Genomic DNA, 16,620 nt, shown 5'->3' with positions numbered 1-16,620 from the left:
ATGAGCTAAAGAAATTGACTCAATGAGTGTTTTTATTTATTTATTTTTTATGGTTTTAAGTTTGGTTACTTTTAATGCCAGAGGACTTTCGGACTTTAACAAATTTGAAAAAGTGAAAGAAATGTTCAAGAATGAAGACGTGATTGTATTGCAAGAAACAAATTGGAAAGAAAAGCACATATGTGAAATAAGGAAAAGATGGAACGGTGAGATTTTATACAATAATGATGATACGAGGTTTGGCAGAGGAGTGGCTTTTTTAATAAGAGAAAATGTGAAAACTGTATGCAAGGTTATCTATAAAGATGATATTGGGAAATGTTTAGCAGTAGAAATGGAATATGAAGGCAAAAAACTGGTTGTGATAAATGTACATGCACCTACGGAGGAAAAAGAAAAGAGAGATTATTTTAATGATTTAAGGTCACTTTTAAAAAACCAACAGAATGTCTTGTTAATGGGGGATTTTAATACTGTGTTAAGTAAATTAGATATGGCAGATGGAATGGTTTTTAGAAATGATATGGGAAGGAGAGAGTTAAAATCAATAATGGAAAACAATAACTTGGTGGATGTTTGGAGAGAAAGGAATGAAAGAAGGCAATACTCAAGAAGACAAAGGGTGGGGAATTTCATGTGTCAAACAAGAATCGATTTTATTTTGTGTAACAGGAATTTAGAAGTTTTTATTGATAACGTGAGATACGATGAAACAAGCTTAAGTGATCACAAGCCGTTATATATGCAGATTGACTGGAGTACGTTAAAGAGAGGTCCAGGCGTGTGGGTTTTAAATGCTGAGGTTTTAAAAAGCAAAGGGTATGTTTTAGATATAAAGACGCTAATTGAAAAAGAAAAAGGAAATGCAATGTATATGGAAGATAAAAGATTGTGGTGGGAAAATGTGAAATATTTAGTTAAAATTCATACAATAAAATTGTGCAGATTAATTGAGAAATGTAAGAAATACAATGGACAGGAAATAAGAGAAAATTTAGAAAAAGAGATAAATCAGGGTAATAAGGACATGTTAAAGATAAAAGAATTGGAAAATAAACTTAAAGAAATGGAAGAAAAGAAATATGAAGGTGCAAGATTAAGGAGTAAAGCTCAGTTTCTTGTTGAAGGTGAAAAATGTACAAAATTTTTCTTTGACCTAGAAAGAAGAAAAGGGAAGTCTGAAATTATAAAAGTAGTGAAAAAGGAGAATGGAGAAGAAGTAAAGAGTAATGAAGGAATTTTAATAGAAATGAAAAGGTATTATGAAAAATTGTTTACAACTGAGGGAGTGCAGGATGAAAAAGAAGAAATGTTAGAGAAGATAACAACTAAAATAGACAAGGAAGATATGAAGGATTGTGACAAAGAGATAAGTGAAGAGGAAATTGAAAGAGCGATAAATGAATTAAACAAAAACAAAAGTCCTGGAATTGATGGGTTGGGGAGTGAGTTTTATATGGTTTTTAGGGATATGTTAACCAGTATTTTAAAGGAAGTGTATGATGAGATCTTTAATAAGGGGCAGATGAATCTAAGAATGGGAATGGGTTTGATGAAAACAATATATAAGAAAAAAGGAGAGAAAACTGAACTAAAGAATTATAGGCCGCTTACGATGTTAAATACCGATTTGAAAATTTTATCAAAAATTTTAGCAAACAGACTGAAAGAAGTGATGCCGAGAATAATAAAGACAAATCAAGCATATGGGGTCAAAGGGAAAGACATAGCTGATACGACCCTAAGCATTAAAGATACAATTGGATACATGAAGGAGAGAAAAATGGAGGGATATGTTATAAGTTTAGATTTTGAAAAGGCTTTCGACAGGGTGGAACATGAATTTTTATTTGGGATTTTAAACCGTTTTGGATTTGGAGAAAATTTTATAAAGTGGGTGAAAATTTTATATAATGGACCGGTAACTAGAATTAAATGTAATGGGTTTTTAACGGAATGTTTTACACTAACAAGATCCATAAGACAAGGGTGTCCCATGTCAGCACTATTATATTCTTTAGTCGCGGAACCCTTGGGGTTGGCTATGAGGAAAGAAAAGGGAATAAAAGGTATTCACATAGAAGGGAATGTGGAAGGAGAAGCAATATTTCAGTATGCGGATGACACTACGCTTATTTTGAAAGACAGGGAGGGAGTTAAATGTGCAATGAAAATTGTACAACAATTTTGTAAAGCATCAGGAGGAAAAATTAACGAGGATAAAACTGTGTATATGAGATGTGGGAATGTGCAAGCTTTAACGAGTGATTTTGCTTTTAAAGAAGTGAATGAAATCAAGATTTTAGGAGTTTTAATGGGGGATGATGAAAGGAGAGCTAATGAAACAATGTGGGCAACTATTTTAGGAGATATTGAAAGAAGGTTACATTTTTGGAAATTGAGGACATTATGTCTTAAAGGGAAGGTTTTAATTTCGAATGTTTTAATGATGTCTAAGTTATGGTATGTCTTATATGTGTCATCTATGCCTCTGTGGATTGAAAAAAGATTAAAGAGATGTTTTTTAGACTTTATATGGGAAGGGAAACCCCCAAGAATAGCATATGACACATTGATTGGAGCTGTAGAGAAAGGTGGGATGGGCCTAATAGATGTAGCACAAAGAAAAAATAGTTTAAGGGTTAAAATGGTTAAAAAGTATCTGGATGATGGGAATGTAATGGTATGGAAAAAAACAATGCAATATTTTTTAAACAAATGTGGTAATTTTAATCTGGGAGAAGACATTTTATGGATGAAAACTAAAGCTTGGATGACGGAAAAGGTGCCGGATTTTTACAAGGAAATTATGAGTGCATGGGGGAAAGTTTTAACTTGTGTACAGTACATGCCTAGTGGAAGAGAGTGTATTTTAAACCAACCATTGTTTTTAAACAAGAACATTGTAAACCAAGGGAAAGAAGTGTTTTTTAAAAAGTGGTGGGATGTGGGAATTACAAAAGTGAGAGATGTTTTATATGAGTTTAAGGAGGGATTTTTACCTGTGCAGTACATTGTGGATACTATGGAGGAAGCAAAAGAAGAATATAGTAGACAAGAAATTGTAAATAAGTTTAAGATAATAAAAAGTGCAATACCTGATGATTGGATCAGGAAAATTGATAATAAAGAACAAGGGAAACAAGAGAAAGATGTGTATTTAATGTTGGGAGACAAAATAAGAGCTTTTAAGGAATGCACTGTGAAAATGTTGTATTGTTTTTTTAGAGATTGTATTTTTAAGAAACCTGTGGTGAATAAATACTGGTTACAGAAATACAAAGACTTGAAAGAAGAACATATATGGAGTAATATGAAGGGGAATTTTATTGAGTCAAAATTGGGGACCTTAGAATATTTAATTAGGCACAAGGCGATTTTTACTGATGTTTTATTGAACAAAATCGGGAGAGAGCAAAATGCAACTTGTAAAGTATGTAAAGAAGAAGATGAGGGTTTTTTACATGTGTTTTTATGTTGTAAGCAATTGGAAAACTTTAATGAAAAATGTATAGGTTTGCTTGAAAGGTTGAGAGGTGAACAAGATAATAAAGAAATGGATTGGAACAAGGTGATAATGCTGGGAGAAAACAAATCATGTGAAAACAGAAAAGCGATTAACCTGTTTGTCATGCTGATTAAAAGTGCTATATGGGAAAGAAGAATTGTTGCAAAAAAAGAAAATACTGTTATAGATGTTGAAATAGTGTTTAAAAGAAAAGTTGAGATGTACTTAAAGCATTTGCACTGTTATTTTAAGGAGCAAAACAGGTTGGAGGAGTTTTATAATGTTTTTACTAAGGATGTGGGTACAATATTTGAAGATTTTAATTGGAAAATGCCTGACGATTATGGTTGATCTGTATAATATTTTGAATATGTGAAAGAGACATTTTTAGTGTGAAAAAAAGATGTTGAACTTTCAAATGTTTTGAAATATTTTATAATGATGTTTTTATTTTATTTTTGGTGGGATTTAAGATTGTGCCTGCCAAAAGTCTTTTAAAGAAGTCTATTTGTTGTTAAAGCACTCTCACTGTGTTAAATGTAATGTCTAAGAATATATAGAAATTATGTAATTGTGTGAATATGATTGTTATAATAAAAAAAAAAAAAGCACGCCCGCTCTCGTCTGATCTCGGAAGCCAAGCAGGGTCGGGCCTGGTTAGTACTTGGATGGGAGACCGCCTGGGAATACCAGGTGCTGTAAGCATTTAATTCTTTATTTAATTAATTATTTAATTATTTATTCATATAATTTTTTTCCAGAAATGCATCCTTTCTGTAAGCGTTCGCCGATGGCATGGCGTTGCCACATTAGTCTTGAAGTGGCTCTCGAATCGAGTCAGCGCTCGCTTACGGCCACACCACCCTGAGCACGCCCGCTCTCGTCTGATCTCGGAAGCCAAGCAGGGTCGGGCCTGGTTAGTACTTGGATGGGAGACCGCCTGGGAATACCAGGTGCTGTAAGCATTTAATTCTTTATTTAATTAATTATTTAATTATTTATTCATATAATTTTTTTCCAGAAATGCATCCTTTCTGTAAGCGTTCGCCGATGGCATGGCGTTGCCACATTAGTCTTGAAGTGGCTCTCGAATCGAGTCAGCGCTCGCTTACGGCCACACCACCCTGAGCACGCCCGCTCTCGTCTGATCTCGGAAGCCAAGCAGGGTCGGGCCTGGTTAGTACTTGGATGGGAGACCGCCTGGGAATACCAGGTGCTGTAAGCATTTAATTCTTTATTTAATTAATTATTTAATTATTTATTCATATAATTTTTTTCCAGAAATGCATCCTTTCTGTAAGCGTTCGCCGATGGCATGGCGTTGCCACATTAGTCTTGAAGTGGCTCTCGAATCGAGTCAGCGCTCGCTTACGGCCACACCACCCTGAGCACGCCCGCTCTCGTCTGATCTCGGAAGCCAAGCAGGGTCGGGCCTGGTTAGTACTTGGATGGGAGACCGCCTGGGAATACCAGGTGCTGTAAGCATTTAATTCTTTATTTAATTAATTATTTAATTATTTATTCATATAATTTTTTTCCAGAAATGCATCCTTTCTGTAAGCGTTCGCCGATGGCATGGCGTTGCCACATTAGTCTTGAAGTGGCTCTCGAATCGAGTCAGCGCTCGCTTACGGCCACACCACCCTGAGCACGCCCGCTCTCGTCTGATCTCGGAAGCCAAGCAGGGTCGGGCCTGGTTAGTACTTGGATGGGAGACCGCCTGGGAATACCAGGTGCTGTAAGCATTTAATTCTTTATTTAATTAATTATTTAATTATTTATTCATATAATTTTTTTCCAGAAATGCATCCTTTCTGTAAGCGTTCGCCGATGGCATGGCGTTGCCACATTAGTCTTGAAGTGGCTCTCGAATCGAGTCAGCGCTCGCTTACGGCCACACCACCCTGAGCACGCCCGCTCTCGTCTGATCTCGGAAGCCAAGCAGGGTCGGGCCTGGTTAGTACTTGGATGGGAGACCGCCTGGGAATACCAGGTGCTGTAAGCATTTAATTCTTTATTTAATTAATTATTTAATTATTTATTCATATAATTTTTTTCCAGAAATGCATCCTTTCTGTAAGCGTTCGCCGATGGCATGGCGTTGCCACATTAGTCTTGAAGTGGCTCTCGAATCGAGTCAGCGCTCGCTTACGGCCACACCACCCTGAGCACGCCCGCTCTCGTCTGATCTCGGAAGCCAAGCAGGGTCGGGCCTGGTTAGTACTTGGATGGGAGACCGCCTGGGAATACCAGGTGCTGTAAGCATTTAATTCTTTATTTAATTAATTATTTAATTATTTATTCATATAATTTTTTTCCAGAAATGCATCCTTTCTGTAAGCGTTCGCCGATGGCATGGCGTTGCCACATTAGTCTTGAAGTGGCTCTCGAATCGAGTCAGCGCTCGCTTACGGCCACACCACCCTGAGCACGCCCGCTCTCGTCTGATCTCGGAAGCCAAGCAGGGTCGGGCCTGGTTAGTACTTGGATGGGAGACCGCCTGGGAATACCAGGTGCTGTAAGCATTTAATTCTTTATTTAATTAATTATTTAATTATTTATTCATATAATTTTTTTCCAGAAATGCATCCTTTCTGTAAGCGTTCGCCGATGGCATGGCGTTGCCACATTAGTCTTGAAGTGGCTCTCGAATCGAGTCAGCGCTCGCTTACGGCCACACCACCCTGAGCACGCCCGCTCTCGTCTGATCTCGGAAGCCAAGCAGGGTCGGGCCTGGTTAGTACTTGGATGGGAGACCGCCTGGGAATACCAGGTGCTGTAAGCATTTAATTCTTTATTTAATTAATTATTTAATTATTTATTCATATAATTTTTTTCCAGAAATGCATCCTTTCTGTAAGCGTTCGCCGATGGCATGGCGTTGCCACATTAGTCTTGAAGTGGCTCTCGAATCGAGTCAGCGCTCGCTTACGGCCACACCACCCTGAGCACGCCCGCTCTCGTCTGATCTCGGAAGCCAAGCAGGGTCGGGCCTGGTTAGTACTTGGATGGGAGACCGCCTGGGAATACCAGGTGCTGTAAGCATTTAATTCTTTATTTAATTAATTATTTAATTATTTATTCATATAATTTTTTTCCAGAAATGCATCCTTTCTGTAAGCGTTCGCCGATGGCATGGCGTTGCCACATTAGTCTTGAAGTGGCTCTCGAATCGAGTCAGCGCTCGCTTACGGCCACACCACCCTGAGCACGCCCGCTCTCGTCTGATCTCGGAAGCCAAGCAGGGTCGGGCCTGGTTAGTACTTGGATGGGAGACCGCCTGGGAATACCAGGTGCTGTAAGCATTTAAATTCTTTATTTAATTAATTATTTAATTATTTATTCATATAATTTTTTTCCAGAAATGCATCCTTTCTGTAAGCGTTCGCCGATGGCATGGCGTTGCCACATTAGTCTTGAAGTGGCTCTCGAATCGAGTCAGCGCTCGCTTACGGCCACACCACCCTGAGCACGCCCGCTCTCGTCTGATCTCGGAAGCCAAGCAGGGTCGGGCCTGGTTAGTACTTGGATGGGAGACCGCCTGGGAATACCAGGTGCTGTAAGCATTTAATTAATTATTTAATTATTTATTCATATAATTTTTTTCCAGAAATGCATCCTTTCTGTAAGCGTTCGCCGATGGCATGGCGTTGCCACATTAGTCTTGAAGTGGCTCTCGAATCGAGTCAGCGCTCGCTTACGGCCACACCACCCTGAGCACGCCCGCTCTCGTCTGATCTCGGAAGCCAAGCAGGGTCGGGCCTGGTTAGTACTTGGATGGGAGACCGCCTGGGAATACCAGGTGCTGTAAGCATTTAATTCTTTATTTAATTAATTATTTAATTATTTATTCATATAATTTTTTTCCAGAAATGCATCCTTTCTGTAAGCGTTCGCCGATGGCATGGCGTTGCCACATTAGTCTTGAAGTGGCTCTCGAATCGAGTCAGCGCTCGCTTACGGCCACACCACCCTGAGCACGCCCGCTCTCGTCTGATCTCGGAAGCCAAGCAGGGTCGGGCCTGGTTAGTACTTGGATGGGAGACCGCCTGGGAATACCAGGTGCTGTAAGCATTTAATTCTTTATTTAATTAATTATTTAATTATTTATTCATATAATTTTTTTCCAGAAATGCATCCTTTCTGTAAGCGTTCGCCGATGGCATGGCGTTGCCACATTAGTCTTGAAGTGGCTCTCGAATCGAGTCAGCGCTCGCTTACGGCCACACCGCCCTGAGCACGCCCGCTCTCGTCTGATCTCGGAAGCCAAGCAGGGTCGGGCCTGGTTAGTACTTGGATGGGAGACCGCCTGGGAATACCAGGTGCTGTAAGCATTTAATTCTTTATTTAATTAATTATTTAATTATTTATTCATATAATTTTTTTCCAGAAATGCATCCTTTCTGTAAGCGTTCGCCGATGGCATGGCGTTGCCACATTAGTCTTGAAGTGGCTCTCGAATCGAGTCAGCGCTCGCTTACGGCCACACCACCCTGAGCACGCCCGCTCTCGTCTGATCTCGGAAGCCAAGCAGGGTCGGGCCTGGTTAGTACTTGGATGGGAGACCGCCTGGGAATACCAGGTGCTGTAAGCATTTAAATTCTTTATTTAATTAATTATTTAATTATTTATTCATATAATTTTTTTCCAGAAATGCATCCTTTCTGTAAGCGTTCGCCGATGGCATGGCGTTGCCACATTAGTCTTGAAGTGGCTCTCGAATCGAGTCAGCGCTCGCTTACGGCCACACCACCCTGAGCACGCCCGCTCTCGTCTGATCTCGGAAGCCAAGCAGGGTCGGGCCTGGTTAGTACTTGGATGGGAGACCGCCTGGGAATACCAGGTGCTGTAAGCATTTAATTCTTTATTTAATTAATTATTTAATTATTTATTCATATAATTTTTTTCCAGAAATGCATCCTTTCTGTAAGCGTTCGCCGATGGCATGGCGTTGCCACATTAGTCTTGAAGTGGCTCTCGAATCGAGTCAGCGCTCGCTTACGGCCACACCACCCTGAGCACGCCCGCTCTCGTCTGATCTCGGAAGCCAAGCAGGGTCGGGCCTGGTTAGTACTTGGATGGGAGACCGCCTGGGAATACCAGGTGCTGTAAGCATTTAATTCTTTATTTAATTAATTATTTAATTATTTATTCATATAATTTTTTTCCAGAAATGCATCCTTTCTGTAAGCGTTCGCCGATGGCATGGCGTTGCCACATTAGTCTTGAAGTGGCTCTCGAATCGAGTCAGCGCTCGCTTACGGCCACACCACCCTGAGCACGCCCGCTCTCGTCTGATCTCGGAAGCCAAGCAGGGTCGGGCCTGGTTAGTACTTGGATGGGAGACCGCCTGGGAATACCAGGTGCTGTAAGCATTTAATTCTTTATTTAATTAATTATTTAATTATTTATTCATATAATTTTTTTCCAGAAATGCATCCTTTCTGTAAGCGTTCGCCGATGGCATGGCGTTGCCACATTAGTCTTGAAGTGGCTCTCGAATCGAGTCAGCGCTCGCTTACGGCCACACCACCCTGAGCACGCCCGCTCTCGTCTGATCTCGGAAGCCAAGCAGGGTCGGGCCTGGTTAGTACTTGGATGGGAGACCGCCTGGGAATACCAGGTGCTGTAAGCGTTTGATTCTTTATTTAATTAATTATTTAATTATTTATTCATATAATTTTTTTCCAGAAATGCATCCTTTCTGTAAGCGTTCGCCGATGGCATGGCGTTGCCACATTAGTCTTGAAGTGGCTCTCGAATCGAGTCAGCGCTCGCTTACGGCCACACCACCCTGAGCACGCCCGCTCTCGTCTGATCTCGGAAGCCAAGCAGGGTCGGGCCTGGTTAGTACTTGGATGGGAGACCGCCTGGGAATACCAGGTGCTGTAAGCATTTAATTCTTTATTTAATTAATTATTTAATTATTTATTCATATAATTTTTTTCCAGAAATGCATCCTTTCTGTAAGCGTTCGCCGATGGCATGGCGTTGCCACATTAGTCTTGAAGTGGCTCTCGAATCGAGTCAGCGCTCGCTTACGGCCACACCACCCTGAGCACGCCCGCTCTCGTCTGATCTCGGAAGCCAAGCAGGGTCGGGCCTGGTTAGTACTTGGATGGGAGACCGCCTGGGAATACCAGGTGCTGTAAGCATTTAATTCTTTATTTAATTAATTATTTAATTATTTATTCATATAATTTTTTTCCAGAAATGCATCCTTTCTGTAAGCGTTCGCCGATGGCATGGCGTTGCCACATTAGTCTTGAAGTGGCTCTCGAATCGAGTCAGCGCTCGCTTACGGCCACACCACCCTGAGCACGCCCGCTCTCGTCTGATCTCGGAAGCCAAGCAGGGTCGGGCCTGGTTAGTACTTGGATGGGAGACCGCCTGGGAATACCAGGTGCTGTAAGCATTTAATTAATTATTTATTTATTTATTCATATAATTTTTTTCCAGAAATGCATCCTTTCTGTAAGCGTTCGCCGATGGCATGGCGTTGCCACATTAGTCTTGAAGTGGCTCTCGAATCGAGTCAGCGCTCGCTTACGGCCACACCACCCTGAGCACGCCCGCTCTCGTCTGATCTCGGAAGCCAAGCAGGGTCGGGCCTGGTTAGTACTTGGATGGGAGACCGCCTGGGAATACCAGGTGCTGTAAGCATTTAATTCTTTATTTAATTAATTATTTAATTATTTATTCATATAATTTTTTTCCAGAAATGCATCCTTTCTGTAAGCGTTCGCCGATGGCATGGCGTTGCCACATTAGTCTTGAAGTGGCTCTCGAATCGAGTCAGCGCTCGCTTACGGCCACACCACCCTGAGCACGCCCGCTCTCGTCTGATCTCGGAAGCCAAGCAGGGTCGGGCCTGGTTAGTACTTGGATGGGAGACCGCCTGGGAATGGCTCATGACCCCTGCAAGTACATATTGCTCAACCCTGGGATCGATCGAAAGTGATCAAAGCGGATGGCGCCATCTGCTGGTCAACGTACTGAAGTGTTATTTACAGAGATTGTAAATGTACAGGTCTAGTTTATTAAAATCCACTAATCTGTTGAATGTTTTATTTATTATTTTCATAGTTTAAGTTGATGTAGCTGATGAGATTCATATAGTTAAGTAAAAAAGGGTTTTATATTTTTTGGACTGAATTAAGAAAGGTTGTAATGTATCAGTGCACTCTCACTTTGTCTGGAAGACTTCTAATTGCTTTGATGTGTTTTATTTTACACTATCCCGCCCGTTCTGAAACCCAAGCATACAGAGACTCCAAAATACTTGAAATACTTTTACAACTTTTATTTTTCACAGTTTCATTTAAAAGGCAATGCATGAAAACACAAGTAAACAAGATCTGTTTAGTTTAAAGCTCGCTCACCACGACAAGGTACAGATCTACGAGCGAGAACACGAGACAAGACGAGAGACAAACATTTACTACCATTTACAAGCATTTAGTTAAACATGGAGCTGACAGACATACAAACATCACAAGGACACGCACACATAAATAACATTAATAATAAATAATCAAAACACTTAACAATTAAAAACACAAACTTGCACTTAAGCTTAAAATTAACAACTGGTTTGTACAGACCAAAGCCCAGGATTATCCACAAACTCAACAATCAACAAATAAAGGCTCAAGCCATTCCTGTCTCTTAAATTTTTTGCATTTTCTTTGGCAAACTTTTGTTAAACATAAGCAGACAAAGACATACAAACATCACAACGACATGAAGCTGACAAAAACAAACAAACGACACGCATGACAAAGACACAGATGATCTGAACATGAACAACCATTAAAGGGTCTGTAAACTGATTGTGTTAGATCGGAACTGATTAAGGTTAAAATGAATGAGGTAGATTGACCTTGATCTTGAAGATAGGCCAGAACATGTTTGCATAAAAAAAGATACTACAAAGTGCACTTAAACAGCAACATAAATAATAATAAAAACAAACACAAGAACATTCTTAAGGAAAACTGTAAAGTGCGTTTTTTGAACTATATAAATAAATAGATTATCTTTTAAAAAACTTTAAACAACTTTACACTTTAAAAACAGTGTAAAGTACGTTTTAAAAACTTTGAACAACTTTAAAAAACAAACAGACAGACAAACAAACAAACAAAGCCTCTTTCTCTCTCCTACAGATGGCACAGGAGAAATGGCATCACACAAATTAGTTATTTACAAAGTTATTTACATCCATTTACACAGTTCTACTCTTTTCCAACTCCGCATCCACCACACTTTTAAAATGTTCAAAGCTATCGTACACCACATTGTCAAACCCAGAGGTGGTGGATTTCCTAGTGGATGGACAGTAGGAAAATATTTTCTGGGTGCTTCCCGCCACTTTGTCCTTGGAAGGTGTGTACCTTTTCCGCTGTCCACCACAATTAGGAACGTGGCAAGCCCCACATGGCCGCAAGGACTTGTTTGGAATGAATGCCTTAACTGTTGGTGCAGGAGGTACAAAGGTCTGGCTGCACGATGGCCCACGAAACAGGATGGAGGGAGCCTGTGGCTGTGCGGGAAGAACCAGCAGTATGGGTGCTGCCGACACAGGGGGTGATCCAAAAGTGGGCGCAGCAGGCTTTGGCAGAACGGGAATGGGCGCAGCAGGCTTTGGCCGAGTGGAGGAGGACGACGCCGCCGTGGGCTGAACGGGCCGGTTCACAGGAGGCACACACTCTGGCTCTTCAACAAATAATCTGGAAATATAAAATAAACATGTAATGAGGACTGATATGACATGTGTGCTATTTGCTTTCAACAGCCAACAGGTGAAACAAAGTGCTTATGACAACTTACCTCCGCTTCTCACCACGCCTTTTTCCAGCCTTGTGATGAATGTGCTGGTACTGGACCTGAGGCCGGTCTGGCGGTGGGAGGTATGTTGGCAGCGCAGGAGCTTCTGGGAAGGGTGCATCTGACAGCACTTTCAAGTGAGGCGTCACCTTCGGCAGTACCGTCGCCCCGTAGTTGGCCTTTTTCTCCTCCCTGGCAGTGAAGGTCGAGATGGACTTGGCGTTCAAGTTGGGCAGTGGAATGGCGAGACCGCCAAGGATGGGGTCGTCTCGGACTCGGTCTGCAATCCTCTTGTACTGTGCCTTCAAAGAAGCCGTGACCTTGCTGGGGGAGGTGTGCTGATTGGCTGGCGCTCTGTTCTTGAGCATCTTGAGGAGGAGGTAGAGCAGGCGACTGTCCTCGGTGACCTGTGCCGCCTGAGCGTACCTCATGCAGCCAAACTTGGTCTTCTGGGCTGCTCTGGTCTCGGGAGAGTCTGCCCCAAGGCACCGACCGAACAAGGTGTATCCCCACCTGGACTCATACCGCTTCACGAAACGGGCGGCAGTTTTGTCATGGTCATGGAGAGAGCTGGCGGCGGCGGCGATCTTCTGCCTGAGGTCAGCCGGCACTAGGTGGTGGTCGCTGTTGTCGGCCAGTTCTAGGAGGAGCAAAGCCAGTGCCTCCACTTCCTCTATACCTGGCAGATGCAGATGGCTCATCAGCACATCTTGCAGGGCAGGACTGTCCTCCTCTTCCGCCTGTTCTGCCTCGGTGAGGACAACGTGCTTCGCACAGACTCCGTCTATTGGGTCCTCCTCTGTATCCGAAGACATGCCGAGACCCTCGTCCACCATCTCATCGTCTCCCTGCTCAGCCGACTCCTCCTCCTCCTCCTCCTCACGCGAATGCTCTTCCTCAACTGCAAATATGTAATTGTATTAATCACAAACATGTCTACACAACAATAGTTTTTTTTGCACCACATTTGTCATCATTGTTTAAGTGTGTGATTAAGTACTGTACCTTTCTGCACGTAGTAGCCCCTGGCAGTGAAGCTGGTGGACTGGCACATGGCGTACTCGACACCAAGGAGCTCCTCGAAGTCTCGTCGGAGTGCTCATATGCTTCGGGGATCGGCATTGGTGCAGGAAATTGGGCTCCAGGACGTGCTCCTTGCCGAAGAGAACCTCGGCCTGCTGGTTGATGCGTTGGATCTGCCGCGCATCCAAGCACGACGTTTGCCGGCCATGACCACCAGCGACACGGAGCGATGCCATGCGGTGGTTCCACTGCACGGCAAAGGACACCAAGTATACCTGAAACAAATTTATATTTTGACTGTTATTGTGTACAATGTTTACAAGTAATGACTGAAGCTGTGAAATAAAATGTATCATTGAAACTATCATTAACACTTTGCTTTTTAAATTATACGTATGATGTGCTATATGACAATGTGTCTGTAATAAAGCTTTAAATATATTATGTTTTAATCACTCACTTGAAATGGCATAATCCCACATCGCAACAAATTTATATTTTGACTGTTATTGTGTACAATGTTTACAAGTAATGACTGAAGCTGTGAAAAAAAAATGTATCATTGAAACTATCATTAACACTTTGCTTTTTAAATTATACGTATGATGTGCTATATGATAATGTGTCTGTAATAAAGCTTTAAATATATTATGTTTTAATCACTCACTTGAAATGGCATAATCCCACATCGCTGTGAAGGGACGGCGTTAAACAGGTGGGCGTGCAACCCCTCCAGAGAGTTGCTGCCTCGCCGGCATTTGTGCTTGTTCAGTCGGACACCGTTCATCACCACCACCTTTACAGACACATACAGGGGTATGCCAGGGGGATCCTGCAACACACAACATATATTACAACTTATTTATTCTGGTGTCCTTTTGATATGTTGCCATATACAAGTTTGAAGTCTGGTTTTGACACATGATGACTGCAAAGACATTAACCCACCTGCATGCAACTGAGGTGCTTGCTGGCCACTGTCCAGTGAGCGTCGACTGCCTCTGGTGACTTAAACAGGTGAATGCCATCAATGTCAAGGCCGGCTGGTCCCCGAAACTCAGCAAGGATGGACTCTATCACCAAAGCAGTCTCCTGTAACACAACCCGTTTTGAGGTGAATAAAAAACGTAGAACTAGCTAGCTAACTAACCTGCTTGGGGAGAAAACTAATGTGAGCGATTGTATGTATACATATGGAGACTAGAGCTTGTATAATGCAACCTACACAGAGCCACACTTACCGCAACACCACGGGTAATACGCCTTACGTACGACCTGATCTGATGAGGCTTGAGGAAAGCCATCATCTCCTCATCAGAGTACCTGCCGTAGAGCTCTGGGTTCCCGTTCCTGACCGCCTGGACCAGGAGCATCATGTCCGCCTTGTTGTAGGCGAGCACGGCACCCGCCATGGCACTCATGAAAGCCCCGTACTTGGCGTGGCTCTGTTTGATCACAACGGCGTCCCAGCGGTGCAGCCAATGGCGGATGTCCAGCCTGATGACGGTACCTCTCTTCACCCAGTCACCAAACAGATTCTCCAAGAACGACGGACCGCTGTCACTAAAAATAATATCATGACATTTTGTGTAGGTGTGTTACATGTTGGATTATCTATTTCATTATAGGTTTCAACTGCTCTTTGAACTCACCGACAGCAGTTGTTATCTGCGTACACCACCTTCGGAGCAGGAGCGTTTGCACGGCGAAAACGGGCAACCAGACCTCTGGCCATGCGTGCACAGCATCCCTCGGACTCGGACGCCACAACCACTGTGGTCAAGAACTGACCCCACTCATTGAGCACACTGGTGACGTACTGCATGGTGCCCTGGCCGTCGCCGTAGATCTTCTTGAGAATCTATAAAAACAAAGCAGAACATTCATTATGTGGTATTTTAACAGTCAGTTTGTTCCATATGATCACAAGAACTTTAGGCTATACGTACCTTCCTCGTGCCGTCAATGCACAAGATTTCCCCAGTCGTACTGAGGATTTGGTCCCTGTACACGGGCATCTTCTCCATCTCCAGGATCAGGTGCGCACGCCTCAGGACCCGAGCAGATGGATGTGGAGACAGGGCGATGGGAGGGGTGTAAGTGCCAGCTGCTCTGGCAAACGACAGGATACCTCGCTGAGATGAAGACGCTCCAGCCGCCGACATGTGGACATCGTACAGGAGAGTCTGGTACAGGTCCCGACGCTCCACGTACCACTCGTCGTGGCCCTGCTTCAGCAGCCTCTGCACTTTACTCATTGAGACTGCGTTGAGTCGGTCGCTCATCAGGGTGACCACACTCCTGTCCACAGCACGCTTGCCACAGATTATGGCAGGGAACATGCTTCTGATGGCCGGGGCGAGGTTCATCAGAATTTTCGGACTGTACGCCAGCCAGGTGTACTGCTGCTGGGCACGGTGGGGGCCATCCTCCTCGTCGTCGCTGTTGACCACTTGCGCCTGGCTCAGCTCTTCCCTCAGCTTGAGACAGTGTTTGCACATCAACCTCTCAGTCAGCAGGGTGTAATGGAAGTTCATGCTGCAAACTTGCCTGGCAAAGCTCCCAAACCCTTTCTTCTCCAGGTAGTACTCTGGTGGTGCGCGGCAGTTGGTGTTGGGGCAGCGAATCAATGCCTTCATCACACCGACCGGACGCCAGAAGAAGGCAGGGGTGGTAAAGAAGGACAACATGTTGGGCACAGCTCCCTTGACGGCCATAGGAGGTGGGGGCGGGTGGAACTCCATCTTCTCCTTAAAGATCTTCCTCTCTGCGATCTCTCCCCTGACATTTTTGTACTTGGATGCCCTCTCGAACAGCCCGTAGGTCTCATTGGTCTTCAACCACTTGATGTTCGCAGGGGCTATACCAAGGGCTTTGGTGGATTCAGGCGGCTGCTCCCAGAACTTCTGCCAGCCCTCCAGCACGACGCCACCGGGTTCCGAGGTCTCTCGGAGGGACGAGGGTCCGGGCCTGTCGTCCTGGCACACAGAGCTGGCGAGGTCTCCCCAGGTGGTCAGCTGCGTGCTGACCGACGCCTCAGACTCGTCCAGGACAGTCTCTGAAGAGTAGAACACCACAAAAATGTATCAACTGCATTGCAACATACTGATGACTTTTATGTGGCACAAACACAAATCCTAGCAGCCCCACAGCATACTACAAAGTCATTTCATGTTAATTTTAGCATAATTCTACTATACCTGCAGCAGCCAACAACTCGGCATCGCTGGTGTAGTTGGGGTCCTGCTGAGAGAGGTCAG

At 43.5% G+C, this 16,620-nt stretch overlaps 1 protein-coding gene, 1 long non-coding RNA gene and 23 other non-coding genes across 25 annotated transcripts in view; 24 read left to right on the top strand and 1 right to left on the bottom strand.

The window, feature by feature from the left end:
• LOC141353270 (uncharacterized) overlaps positions 1-16,620 on the top strand; it is a 508,637-nt gene that overhangs the window by 342,056 nt on the left and 149,961 nt on the right. The window lies entirely within an intron of this gene.
• Positions 4,355-4,473, top strand: LOC141356564 (5S ribosomal RNA). The gene has a single exon (XR_012363027.1). It is a non-coding gene; the product is annotated as a 5S ribosomal RNA (ribosomal RNA).
• On the top strand, positions 4,615-4,733 carry LOC141356563 (5S ribosomal RNA). The gene has a single exon (XR_012363026.1). It is a non-coding gene; the product is annotated as a 5S ribosomal RNA (ribosomal RNA).
• On the top strand, positions 4,875-4,993 carry LOC141356562 (5S ribosomal RNA). The gene has a single exon (XR_012363025.1). It is a non-coding gene; the product is annotated as a 5S ribosomal RNA (ribosomal RNA).
• On the top strand, positions 5,135-5,253 carry LOC141356560 (5S ribosomal RNA). The gene has a single exon (XR_012363023.1). It is a non-coding gene; the product is annotated as a 5S ribosomal RNA (ribosomal RNA).
• LOC141356559 (5S ribosomal RNA) lies at positions 5,395-5,513 on the top strand. The gene has a single exon (XR_012363022.1). It is a non-coding gene; the product is annotated as a 5S ribosomal RNA (ribosomal RNA).
• Positions 5,655-5,773, top strand: LOC141356558 (5S ribosomal RNA). Its single transcript, XR_012363021.1, has one exon. It is a non-coding gene; the product is annotated as a 5S ribosomal RNA (ribosomal RNA).
• LOC141356557 (5S ribosomal RNA) lies at positions 5,915-6,033 on the top strand. The gene has a single exon (XR_012363020.1). It is a non-coding gene; the product is annotated as a 5S ribosomal RNA (ribosomal RNA).
• Positions 6,175-6,293, top strand: LOC141356556 (5S ribosomal RNA). Its single transcript, XR_012363019.1, has one exon. It is a non-coding gene; the product is annotated as a 5S ribosomal RNA (ribosomal RNA).
• On the top strand, positions 6,435-6,553 carry LOC141356555 (5S ribosomal RNA). The gene has a single exon (XR_012363018.1). It is a non-coding gene; the product is annotated as a 5S ribosomal RNA (ribosomal RNA).
• On the top strand, positions 6,695-6,813 carry LOC141356554 (5S ribosomal RNA). The gene has a single exon (XR_012363017.1). It is a non-coding gene; the product is annotated as a 5S ribosomal RNA (ribosomal RNA).
• Positions 6,956-7,074, top strand: LOC141356553 (5S ribosomal RNA). Its single transcript, XR_012363016.1, has one exon. It is a non-coding gene; the product is annotated as a 5S ribosomal RNA (ribosomal RNA).
• On the top strand, positions 7,204-7,322 carry LOC141356552 (5S ribosomal RNA). Its single transcript, XR_012363015.1, has one exon. It is a non-coding gene; the product is annotated as a 5S ribosomal RNA (ribosomal RNA).
• Positions 7,464-7,582, top strand: LOC141356551 (5S ribosomal RNA). Its single transcript, XR_012363014.1, has one exon. It is a non-coding gene; the product is annotated as a 5S ribosomal RNA (ribosomal RNA).
• LOC141356974 (5S ribosomal RNA) lies at positions 7,724-7,842 on the top strand. Its single transcript, XR_012363446.1, has one exon. It is a non-coding gene; the product is annotated as a 5S ribosomal RNA (ribosomal RNA).
• LOC141356549 (5S ribosomal RNA) lies at positions 7,984-8,102 on the top strand. The gene has a single exon (XR_012363012.1). It is a non-coding gene; the product is annotated as a 5S ribosomal RNA (ribosomal RNA).
• Positions 8,245-8,363, top strand: LOC141356548 (5S ribosomal RNA). Its single transcript, XR_012363011.1, has one exon. It is a non-coding gene; the product is annotated as a 5S ribosomal RNA (ribosomal RNA).
• Positions 8,505-8,623, top strand: LOC141356547 (5S ribosomal RNA). Its single transcript, XR_012363010.1, has one exon. It is a non-coding gene; the product is annotated as a 5S ribosomal RNA (ribosomal RNA).
• Positions 8,765-8,883, top strand: LOC141356546 (5S ribosomal RNA). Its single transcript, XR_012363009.1, has one exon. It is a non-coding gene; the product is annotated as a 5S ribosomal RNA (ribosomal RNA).
• LOC141357072 (5S ribosomal RNA) lies at positions 9,025-9,143 on the top strand. Its single transcript, XR_012363547.1, has one exon. It is a non-coding gene; the product is annotated as a 5S ribosomal RNA (ribosomal RNA).
• LOC141356545 (5S ribosomal RNA) lies at positions 9,285-9,403 on the top strand. The gene has a single exon (XR_012363008.1). It is a non-coding gene; the product is annotated as a 5S ribosomal RNA (ribosomal RNA).
• Positions 9,545-9,663, top strand: LOC141356544 (5S ribosomal RNA). Its single transcript, XR_012363007.1, has one exon. It is a non-coding gene; the product is annotated as a 5S ribosomal RNA (ribosomal RNA).
• LOC141356543 (5S ribosomal RNA) lies at positions 9,805-9,923 on the top strand. The gene has a single exon (XR_012363006.1). It is a non-coding gene; the product is annotated as a 5S ribosomal RNA (ribosomal RNA).
• On the top strand, positions 10,053-10,171 carry LOC141356542 (5S ribosomal RNA). Its single transcript, XR_012363005.1, has one exon. It is a non-coding gene; the product is annotated as a 5S ribosomal RNA (ribosomal RNA).
• The window catches only part of LOC141353221 (uncharacterized), a 3,882-nt gene continuing 1,763 nt past the window's right edge, over positions 14,502-16,620 (bottom strand). Inside the window, exons 3-7 of the mRNA XM_073859696.1 lie at positions 16,561-16,620; positions 15,310-16,418; positions 15,013-15,221; positions 14,602-14,923; positions 14,502-14,510 (exon numbers count right to left, since the gene is read on the bottom strand). The exon at positions 16,561-16,620 is cut by the window's right edge and continues 40 nt beyond it. Coding sequence (XP_073715797.1) covers positions 14,502-14,510; positions 14,602-14,923; positions 15,013-15,221; positions 15,310-16,418; positions 16,561-16,620 — 1,709 coding nt within the window. The remainder of the gene's footprint in view (positions 14,511-14,601; positions 14,924-15,012; positions 15,222-15,309; positions 16,419-16,560) is intronic.

The sequence above is a fragment of the Misgurnus anguillicaudatus genome, chromosome 21 (assembly GCF_027580225.2).
Source record: "Misgurnus anguillicaudatus chromosome 21, ASM2758022v2, whole genome shotgun sequence".
NCBI classification, from domain to species: Eukaryota; Metazoa; Chordata; class Actinopteri; order Cypriniformes; family Cobitidae; genus Misgurnus; species Misgurnus anguillicaudatus.
Note: the sequence above shows the minus strand (reverse complement) of the source record. Positions and strands in the feature narration are given on the sequence as shown.